The 11,519-nt window shown below is 34.0% G+C and overlaps 1 protein-coding gene across 1 annotated transcript; it reads right to left on the bottom strand.

Moving 5' to 3' along the window:
• Nucleotides 1-7,969: 7,969 nt before the first annotated feature.
• On the bottom strand, nucleotides 7,970-11,308 carry LOC121970835 (phosphoribosylglycinamide formyltransferase, chloroplastic-like). The gene is made up of 5 exons (XM_042521813.1): nucleotides 10,668-11,308; nucleotides 9,598-9,709; nucleotides 8,626-8,802; nucleotides 8,416-8,542; nucleotides 7,970-8,287 (listed from the first exon to the last, which is right to left on the bottom strand). Exons 1-5 carry the CDS (start codon nucleotides 11,059-11,061, stop codon nucleotides 8,174-8,176), a joined length of 924 nt encoding a protein of 307 aa, XP_042377747.1. The 5' UTR covers nucleotides 11,062-11,308; the 3' UTR covers nucleotides 7,970-8,173.
• Nucleotides 11,309-11,519: the final 211 nt, after the last annotated feature.

The raw sequence follows: 11,519 nt of genomic DNA, 5'->3' as shown, positions 1-11,519 counted from the left end.
TAACTCGGTGCGCTCGTCGTGCTCTTCGTTGCTTGTTTCTTCAAGATATGCAGCGGAAAATACACAGAAACAAAATACAAAACGCTAACAAGAGGATTTACTTGGTATCCACCTCACAAGAGGTGACTAATCCAAGGATCCACACACTCATGCACCCTCCATTATGAAAAACACTCCTTTATGGTAACTACCAAAGGTGGAGAAGCCCTACAAGTTCACATTACAAGAAGAAAGGGAAAGGGAACAAAATACAAGCAAAAGCTTACAAGTTTGCACAAGAAAACCCTAACCCTAGATTTCTTCTTCTGTTGTAGAATCCGCCTCTTGACTTGGACAAAACTCCAAGAACCCTCAAGATCTGGCGGTGAGAACTTTGTGGAGAAGCTTTGGAAGCCCTGTGAAGATCTGAGATGAATGTCGTGTGAGTTCTGAGAGAGCTCCTGAGAGAACAGCTTGCCAGCCGCTAAATACGACGCCAACGGTCGGATCCCAATCGATTGGATTGCTCCCAATCGATCGAGGAGGCTTTGGATCGATCCACCGATAGATCCAGAGCGCCTCTGTGCTCTCGGGAATTGCCTGGATCGATCGGCTGATCGATCCAGGGCTTATCGTGCGAAATCGCACCTCCCAATCGATCCACTGATCGATTGGGGGCTCTGGATCGATCGACCGATCGATCCAGAGCTCTTCTGTTCGTGCGACACTTCTCCCCAATCGATCCACTGATCGATTGGGAGGAAGCTTGTCGCGGGGCTCACCCAATTGATCGGCCGATCGATTGGGCATGAGCCAATCGATCGGCCGATCTATTGGTCATGAGACAATCGATCAGCTGATCGATCCAGCTCCTTGATATTGCCCAAAATTAAGTCCAAAGCCCCTTAAACCAACATCCAGTCACCTATGACCTGTTGGTACATTATGCTTAGCATCTGGTCACCCTTGACCTGCTAGAACTCGCTCACCAAGTGTCCGGTCAACCTTGACCCACTTGGACTTATCTTCACCAGGTGTCCGATCAACCTTGATCCACCTAGATTTCCCGTGCCAAGTATTCGGTCAATCCCTTTGACCTACTTGGGCTTCCCAACACTAGATGTCCGATCATCCTTGATCCATCTGGATTTTCCTTACCTGACTTCACTCACCAGGACTTTCCTTCTGCCTAGCTTCACTCACTAGGACTTTTCTTCTGCCTAGCTTCACTCACTAGGACTTTCATGTCTGCCTGGCTTCACTCACCAGGGCTTCCCTTCTGCCTAGCTTCACTCACTAGGTCTTTCACCTATCTTCACTCACCAGGATTTCCCTTTTGCCTAGCTTCGCTCACCAGGATTTCCTTCTGCCTAGCTTCACTCACTAGGTCTTTCATCTGACTTCACTCACCAGGATTTTCCTTCTGCCTAGCTTCACTCACTAGGTCTTTCACCTAACTTCACTCACCAGGATTTTCTTTCTGCCTAGCTTCACTCACTAGGACTTTCACCTGGCTATACTCACTAGGATTTTCCCGTCAAGTATCCAGTAAATCTTGACCTACTTGACTCTTCTTCACACATGAACAATTGCACCTGCAATCTTCATGTATTGACTATATGTATTGTCAAACATCGAAACCAACAACATCAAGACTCAAGTTTGACTCAACTCAAGCTCAGTCAACACGGTCAACCTTGACCTGGGGAATATTGCACCAACATAAAAGACAAAGGTTATGATTATTATATTTACTTCAGATCTGTGTCAGATGAATAAGTATAATAATGTCTTAGGATAGTATGTTCTAGTCTACAATATATCAATTGGTTGAATTGATAGTAGGAGACTGTAGATATATATAGAACATTACCCTAAACTATTCATAGTCAAACACTAATATATAAGGATAATATTAGTACGTTGATAGTATGTAGGTCAATTGATGACTTAATCTCATAAGTCATGGATATAAGATATCAAGTTGACATATGAGTATATATTAAAGAATATATACTAAATTGACCTGTAATGATAATGTTTCATGGATCGTTATACCAGTGTCATAAACATTCTCATAATGACTATTGGTATGAAAAGTCCTTAGGCCTGAAGTCACTACAATTCTCTACATAAAGAGTTGTGTACTTTGGTATCGGCAAATGTCACCTGTAACAAAATAGATTATAAAGTCGATCACTGAATATGCAATAAGTTATGTGAAGGGATGCGAGTGATGTAGATGTAATCTATTCCTTCCATAAAACGAAAGTGATATATGTGAACCCCTTGATTAAGTAGAACTACTAAAATGCATATAATCATGCTCAAATAAGTCAATATGAGATATTGAGCTCATTTGATTAAGTGAGTATTTGGAGATCAAGAAATATAAAGATTGATAAAAGGATAATACAGTCTATGCCTCATCGATCAATTTAGATATCGAGAATAGAAGGACCAAATCATATAATATAATAGACACAGAAAGGTTAGGTTAGATCTCGATATTCTTGTCACTTGGGTAGCAATGATGTATTGCTAGATGTCACTCATTGTTTATGTATATAAAATATTATTTTAGAAATATTACTAACGTTACAAGAACATATTGGGTCACACATAAAGAACATGTTAATTTAGAGATAGATTTAATTTTAGTTCGACTAAAATATGATGAACCATTGGACTATTGGATTGAGTTTAATCAGAAATAGACTCATTGAGTTAGATTCAAATAAATCCAACCATTGAATTGAGTCTAATTCGAATTAGACTCAATTGAATCTACTCATTAAAGAAGAATAGTGATGATTAATCTGAATTAATCATGCATTGAAGAAGGAAGATCGAAAGGCAAAAAACCTTTGGTATTCTTTGGAAGAGTACAAAAGGATTTTTTTGATGACTTTTGAGTATTGGTATTCTAGTATTTTTCTTACTTTGGCCGAAACTTCCTTGAGTTGTTGCCAGCACAACAAAGGTTGTTTCTTTTCTAGGTAGTGAGCTCATGAGATGGATAGAGAACATGATCGTGTGGATACCGTAGAGGCACAAACGTTCTAATTATGCTGAGATCTACCAAAATCAAGTTGTTGCTGGGATTGCTTTGTTCATGTAACAAAGGTAATTATTCTATGTGATAGAGTGGCAAGAATGAGTATATCATATTTGCAAGGATTTCTGGAGGGATCCACTTTTCTGCTGCGTTATGTGTTATTTTTCGCATAAGATCCCTATATACCTTTCATATTAGCCCCATTATCATATCCTTGTCTACTTATGCCATTTACTTTAAGTTCAATTTTCTTTATAATATTAATAAGCGTATCAAAAAGACCTTTTCCTAATGTATCATCTGTTAGTACTCCGTGGTAGTTTTGATGTGGTTAATCAAGTCAAGTTAGATCCTGTATATATATTTGATCCTTATGTCTAAGTGTGCAGGAGCTTAGGAACACAATAAGTCGAGCATAAGACGCAACTTATGGTAAAATCAACTGGTACATTAGAAATCACCGAGGATAAATTAGAAAAATCCCCAGAAGTTATGTACCAGCCAAATTTTTAGTAAATCTAGTAGATATGAACCTATACTGAATTCCAAGATCATGCTTAGATTAAATTGGTATTTTTTTCTAGAAGTCTCAGAAAGAAAATTAAATATTTATTTTCTTTAAAAGGCTTTGTCTAGAAGTGGTTGTTGTTCCAATACCCAAGAAGGTCTAGTGCCTAGCCACAGCTTGGAAGCCAATTATTGAAATTAATATTTAATTGTCTAACTGTTAAAACGGTTAATGGTTATAAATTTTTTTAAGATACCCCTAGAAAAGTGTTTTATATTTTTTGATGTGATCAAAGGGGGAAATAAGTATAAGTTAAGGGGGAGTAAGAATATTTTTACTATTGATTTTTGTTAACTTGGTTAATTCTCTATAGTACAAGTTTTTTTTTTCAACTTGTTATTATTCTGTTAGACCCTAACTTTAACTTGGGTTGATGCACATCAAAAAGGAGGAGATTGTTAGTACCCCGTGGTAGTTTGATGTGGTCAACCAAGTTAAGTTAGGTCATGTGTATTTGATCCTTATGTCTAAGTGTGTAGAAGCTTAGGAACAAAAGAAGTCGAGCGGAAGACGCAACGTGCGAGAAAGATGACACAAGAAGGGAGCCAACACACTTGGTGCACCTGAGTGACGAGATGTTGCGGAAGAGTACACCAGTGAACGAGAAGGACGTGGGCGACGTTCGAGGGACGGGAAGCCGGGGAGGAAGTTTGCTCGAGAAGAAAATCGGAAGATGGGTCTGAGTGAGCCTAATTCTAGATGGACAAAATCATCCAGGCGAACGAAGTAGCGGAAGAGCAAAATGGAGCTGCTGGAGGCACCCTCGCGCCTTTCTGGCGGAAGATGCCTTCAAACTATTGAAGGCACCTTCAAGCCTCCTTGGAAGGTGCCTTCAAGCCTTCCTGGAATGCGCCTTCAAGCCTTCTTGGAAGGCGCCTTCAATCACTTGAAGGTGCCTTAGAATGGGCAAAAAGTGATCGTTAGAGGTAATAAAGTCTTATCCTCTCTTGCCTAGCTGGAGGCGCCTTCCAGCTTGTTAGATGCACCTTCCAGCCTCAGATAGAATTTTTCAGGGGCTATAAAAATACCCCTGGAGCTAGAAAATCAACAACAACTCCAGTATTCATTTTCTAACATATTTCTAAGCGTTCAATGAGTGTAATAGGCTTCTTCGCCTATATGAAGGAGATCTTTTCAGTGCTCTTTTCTGTTTTGGATTAACAACCACCTAGATTGTAACCAAGTAACTCCTTAGTGTCTTTAATTTATTAGCTGTTTATTTTTTTTTTTTTATAAAGTGTGTTACTAATCTGAGTTGGAAGATTAAGAAAGATTTACGTTATTTTTTAACAGACAATTCACCCCCTTTTGCCGGCCGCACGGGTCCTAACATCATCTATTTTTAAAAATTCTATAAAATATTCTTCTATTTTGATTGGACTTGTTGAAATATGTACATATATTAATATAAGCGATATTTGTTTTTGATGACATACATCGGGAGTACAATCAACTATAACTGAAAAGCATTTTGCTTTTATTATTTTTTAATTATAATATTGTTTACTTCTTTTCCTAATCTATTTCTTAACTTTTTTTTTTTTTTTTGTATATTATGACCCAGATAATGATTATGAATTTTACTATTTTGAATAGTTTAAGATGTTCTTACATTATAGGATCAAATTCTACAATCATTTCAATTAAACATAAAAATTTTTCATTATTATTTTGATAAATTTCTCATTTGTACCACAAAATGTTAAATTATTTTTTACAAAATTTTTAACTATAGCAATAATTCTTATTAATACATTCTTCCAATGTTCTTTAATCTTATTCGTTTTTTGCTTGTAAATTTTGATCAATGGTTTCATTTTTAAGCAATCTCATTTCAATATCAAACCAAATATTATACTTATAATATGTCCACTGCTTGTTTCATTTAAGCTTAACACTAAGATTTTTTAAATCTTGACACTCTTCATTTGCTAATTGAATTGTAATTTACTTTTGACTAAATAATTTATAATAAAAATAAAATATTTTATATAATTCTTTTGAATATAATAACCATTTGTTATCATGTTTTTCTCCCTTTGACAATTTTCAAATGTAATGAATCATAGAAAAATGTCTAGAATTTTTATTATTTAGAAAAGAAACATTGACTTATTTAATTGGACCTTTTTCAAATAATAAATCTATTAAATTTATTTATATTTTTCCATTGCTGGATCATATATATTTTGAATAATAGTTTCATCAATATTATTAAAAAAATATCTTCATGATTTATTAAGTCATCTTCTTTTTCTTCTGAATTACTATTATCTTATTAATTAATATTAATATTTGATGAATTAGATTTGACATCATCACAAAATTTAATTAGTTTTTCATTTAAATTTTCAATTGTATTATTTTCTGAGTTTTGATTTTGATTATTAATAATAAATCTATAAGTGTATCGATTTGAGATTAAATAAATTTTTCTATTTTTCATACATTTTATATATCCAGAATCATATTTTTTTAGCCGACATTTATATTAAAATAATAATATATACTATTTTATCAAAATAAAATTACTTAGAATTAAATGAACAATAAAATCTAATTTAGACCGTGTAATTTTAATTTGATAATATTTCAAAATTTGATTATTAACTGCATACATATCATAAGAAAATAAGAAAATATTAAATTTAATTTAAATCGATTAATTCAAGTAATATATAATAAACTGTACTTAATAGTATATAATAAATTAGATAAGTACATTAAAAAGTATTAAAAATTTATGAATTATATTTTTATGATTTTTTAAATGCAGAAATCAAGTTTGTGACTTAAAAAAGAAAAATGAGAAATTTTTTTTTATACAATAACTAATAATCTAATTTTACAATGATATTTGAATCAATTTCATCCATAATTTATTATTTATACAAAACAATAAAGAATACTTCAAGAAAGGAAAAAAGAGTGAAAAAAACAGAGGATGAGAGAACCCGTCAATGAAAATACGAGATAGACCGACTAAAGGATATGATGAAAAAGAATTAAAAAAAGAATGAAATTCGATGGTTGTTTTATATAGAATGGTAGGAGAATATAATAATTATAATTAATATGAAATTAATTAGAGTTGCTATTGAAATGGATAAATGAAGTGTTGGAGCAAAGTCTAAGCGTAAATTTAAGTTATCAAATCTATTTTTTTAATAATAATGGATCTCAATTTTATTGGGACTTAATGACCTATGTCTTAAGTCAGACCTAGTACAAAATGTTCCATGGTTATCTAAATTTTTATTTATATGAGTTGTTATTATTAGATGAAATTTATCATGATTTATTTTTCTTTTAAATAGTAAAAGACTACAGCCAGACGATTTATTTTCCTTTTATATGAGTTGTTATTATTAGATGATTTCACCCCTATATAAACAATTTAGTAACAATAGACTCAAATCAGGTAACATATGACGCATCGCAATCCTCTTTTGGATGAACTTTAATATTTTCAAGAATATCAATTTTACTATTTTTTGCAAATAAAACTTTCAATGGGCAAATATTATTTTTGCAAATAATTAATTTGGGTTCACAGTATAATTCATATAAAATATATCTAAAATCGTACAAATATCAACTATCTTTCAATTTTATATATATCTAAAATATATATGAACTTTTATATCATATAAAATAATGCCACCGTACTTGAACGTACGTCTAATAAATATTTCCAATCGATTAGTGAGATAAAAATTTAATTGTTAATGCTATAGTGCGATTAAAAAATAAATAAAAGGATTGAGAGTATAAAAACGATATAGTCAACTGCTTAAGTAATAATAATTATATTTTCAAAATTTTGAAGTGGCAAAAACTATAATGATGTATATAATTTCCCAAATACAACACACTCACTTAAGCCTATTACTTGAAAAAAAAAAAAAACAAACTTAATGCCACTGATAGCTTGAGGGTACTTAACATTGACCATAAGTTTAGGAAAATATATAAATGAATTACAAATAACCAAAAAATATAAACTTCTTCATTAATTCATCTTATCCAGTCAAATATATCTTATCAGCATGACTAAATTGTGTATTTTGTATTTACTAAATTATAATTAAATTTACAAATAATAAATAGTGGATTTTGTCTTTTCTACAGCTATACAAATTAAATTTTAAAAAAATATTAAATCTCTAAAATATTCGCCTGCTAGGATAATGTCTGGCAGGCCTACAATGCATTCAAATAACATCAATGAGAGGATTATTAATGAAAAATGATATGTAAGATTCACAATAGTTTAAGAGTAACATTGTATTCAATTTATAGTAATATTAGAGCTAACACTAACACACACATGACTCAGAAGCATCAAGGATTAGTCGGTACCCTAGTAAACAAAGCAATACTTGGATTCAAGTGTGAAATCTTATTATGTTAGGAACTCAGTTACCTGAGCAACCAAATTAACCAAAGCAAACTTGCAGCTGCAAATAAAAAGAGTTGCAATTGGTAAGTTAGATAAAAAATTCATATTATTGAATTAGATTATCCGGAATGCGATTTGCTGAAAGGCATCCTCTTCCACTTCCTGACTAATAAAGCTTCTCTGGATTCTCCTTGCTGCGTATAAGAGGGACTCCATCTTCCCTCCAAACAATTCTATCATCACATAGAGCAGAAACCACCTCCACATAGAGTTTATGTTCCTGCAATGAATTTAAAAATAGTTATGAATTTTGATATTATCTGTGGCAAAACCAAATGGCTATTCCCACTTAAATTGGACTGATCAAATTAAACGATAAGTATGACATTCACTGAATCACATCACAACCTGCTCAAGGACTCTAGCAGCTAGGTCTTCAACAGAGTCATCTGCTAGAACGGGTACTACTCTCTGAGCCAGGGTACGACCAGTGTCGTAGTTTTCATCAACGAAGTGAATTGTTGGGCCTGAGTACCTGCAAGTTGAATTCTAGGTGGTAAAATTGCAAAAATACATGGCGACATTGCGTTGGTGACTTCTTTTGGTTAAAGTGCATGCCTTGCTCCAGATTCTATAACAGCTTTGTGCACCTTCAAGCCATAAAATCCTTTACCACCAAAAGCAGGGAGGAGAGATGGATGGATGTTCACTATGGACTTTGGATATTCCCGAACTAATTCAACAGGTATCAGCTTCAAGAAACCAGCAAGAAGAATAAAGTCGACCTCACATTTCCTGTCACCAGTAAGGAAATACATGAAATAAGGCCAAAAAACACTATATTTAATATCTCGTGAAAATAAAAGATAATAATGAAAAGAGCACACAATGTAAGAGAACAGTGGACAAGTTTTACAAACCTGGTAATTAAGCAAAATATCTTATCACTCTATCTCGTATTTTTACTGTTGATGGTGACTGGAATGCACAAGTGACGGGTGATTGCATTATAATAACTGACTATAGTCTCACAATCTAGCCACAATTAGCATTTTGTTCCAAAAGCTAAGTTGATTCAAAAATGAAAAACATGCTATTAAGTTCTAAAGCTTATTTGTTATAAGTTACAAAGAGAAGCAAACCCTCTTCCAATCATGCCTCTTCTTCCTCTGTCAGGATATAAAATTAACTAATTAAATTGAATTATAATAATTAGGGTCATTTGATTAGCCGATAAAATAAAAGATATAGGCAATGAGCATAATAATGATATTTAATAGACTTATTTCTATCGACATATGGTCATAGCACTTGGACAATCAGTTTCTCCTTCATTCATTCTATTCCCTCCAATTTTAAGTCATTTACACCATCTAAATTAGAGAATCAAACAATTCTTTCTTTCTCCAGCAAAACATTAACAGAATGTGATGTCACAGGTAAAAAAGGAAAAATTGATAAGACTGGTTTCTTTACTTTTTTACTTTTTAGTTGAAAAACACATGGATAAAATCTACAATGAAGCATGAGCACTAGTGCATAATATATTCAAAGAGGAGATGAATTGGTGGGCTCTAGAAGAATATTCACCTTAAAATTGCAATAAGGTCAGAAGTTGATACACCATCAGATGAGGACTTCAAATGAGGGTATACAACAACTGGAATTTGATTGTCTCTTGCATATTCAGCACCACCACAACCTGAAGGCATACAAAGGAAAAAAAAATCTCAGTGATTAAAGCACTAGTGGAAAAACAAATTCCAGCATGGTTATCTAGTGCGAAAATTCCAGAAAAGATAATATTCCATCCTTTGTCTTCATTTCAATGTTGTGGTCACCAACTCTATCTCACCAAATGCATACTACTATAATTATCGCAAATTATATCAACTTGAATCTTAAACACCAACACAGTATGCCAGAGCAAGTTGATTGCACTTTTTTAGTTTAGAGGCCATCAACAAATAAAACAAACTACCTACTTTAATCCCAACTGCAATAATCTCACCAAGCAATTGTGAGGAGATATATTCCACAATCTGAATCTAAGCAAAAGAAAAGTCTGTTGATTTAGCAGTTAAAGAATGCACGAGTTTGGAACTAAAACAACTCCATATTTATATATTCGTTTTCTACTCATTTCTTTACTTCTGAGGAACTTTTCTTCATCATAGACGCAACGGTAAGAACATGGAAGGAATGAAGCCCTTGATATCAGCCCACAATGTATATCAGTATACGAGCCCATATAGATGCTTTCAAACACCTCTATTATTCCTTTTAAAAACCTTTTTATGGTGATTTTTCCTCATCCGTTTTAAATAAAAATTGTCATCTGAACAAGAATAAATGCACCGCAACTAATTGCAGTAATGCAAATCACTTCATAGAGCTAATGGGTGGAGAAGATATAAGTAGCCAATACCAAATAATTGAGACAAATATAGCTTGATGATGATAATTGTATGTACATTGAGCATTCTAAAGATCAAGAATCGCATGGGATGGTAAGGTAGATTGTCAAAGCCGCTAGTGAAAAACTAGAGGCGTAAAAGACACAGAACAACCACAAAAAGTGAATCAGCAAACGAATGTCATGAGCATGAAAAAGTCAATCCTCACATGAAGCATCGCATATAAAAAAGAGAAAGACTTACCTGGCTTATCCGTAACCAAAACTGAAATATCTCCATGCACCAACTTTCCCTTGATTGCTTCATGAATAGATCTGAAGTTTGAACCTCCACCAGAGACAAAAACTGCCAACCTTTTCCTTCTTGCTGAGCTTCCTGATGTTTTCTTCATTTCCACGTAATTTTCAGTCTCGGAAGCATCACATCGGCACTCGAAGCCCAAATTTTTCCTATCGGCCTTCTGCAACACTCCATTAAAAGATGAAGTCTTTTTTAGAGTTTGTCTTTGTTTCAGGCCCAAACAACTAGAGCTAGCATCTCGAGAAGCCGATCTAAGGACCAAGCATTTGGGTGACGACTCCATGAAACCGGGAGGAGAAGAAAGTATAATTCTGATACTCGACGCCAAGGCCTCCATGATTCAACGAAACGAACAAAACAAGCTAATCCTGACAAATGAAACCCGTTCCGTTTATTACGCCAGCGAACTGCCAGAACCAAAACTGCTGCCAAGGAGAGATGCAGAGGGCGGCGCAACGGTGATGTCGCGGTGGTGCGCTGCCAAGAAGAGATGTAGAGGGCGGCGCATCGCACCGCGGATGTGTGTGTTGGCGCCGCCGAAAATGAGGGCGGCGCGCGAGGTCTCTTAGGGTTTGTTCCTAAAGTCCGGGTCGGATCAGTCAATTTTTTTTAACCCAGTTCAATCAAAGACTCAAATTCAAGTCGCTGTCAAAATTTTAAATTCTCTTCCTAAAGACTACGGGTTTTTTAGGAAAAGGAGTATCCAGGTTCCTTATTTATCAAAATAAATATTTTAATTTTAAAATTATCAAAAAGAGTATCATTTATTTCCTACCTCTTCCACCAACCTCCTAA

Source organism: Zingiber officinale, chromosome 4A, assembly GCF_018446385.1.
Source record: "Zingiber officinale cultivar Zhangliang chromosome 4A, Zo_v1.1, whole genome shotgun sequence".
In the NCBI taxonomy this organism is placed as follows: domain Eukaryota; kingdom Viridiplantae; phylum Streptophyta; class Magnoliopsida; order Zingiberales; family Zingiberaceae; genus Zingiber; species Zingiber officinale.
The sequence above is the reverse complement of the archived record's forward strand: the minus strand, read 5'-3'. Positions and strand labels throughout refer to the sequence as shown.

What these genes read in the sequence shown, in the direction of transcription:
- LOC121970835 (XM_042521813.1), bottom strand. Translation starts at nt 11,061, where the DNA reads ATGGAGGCCTTGGCGTCGAGTATCAGAATTATACTTTCTTCTCCTCCC. An exon ending in TTTGGTTACGGATAAGCCAG is followed by an intron (nt 9,710 to 10,667) that starts GTAAGTCTTTCT and finishes GTATGCCTTCAG; the next exon opens with GTTGTGGTGGTGCTGAATAT. An exon ending in GACCTTATTGCAATTTTAAG is followed by an intron (nt 8,803 to 9,597) that starts GTGAATATTCTT and finishes TACTGGTGACAG; the next exon opens with GAAATGTGAGGTCGACTTTA.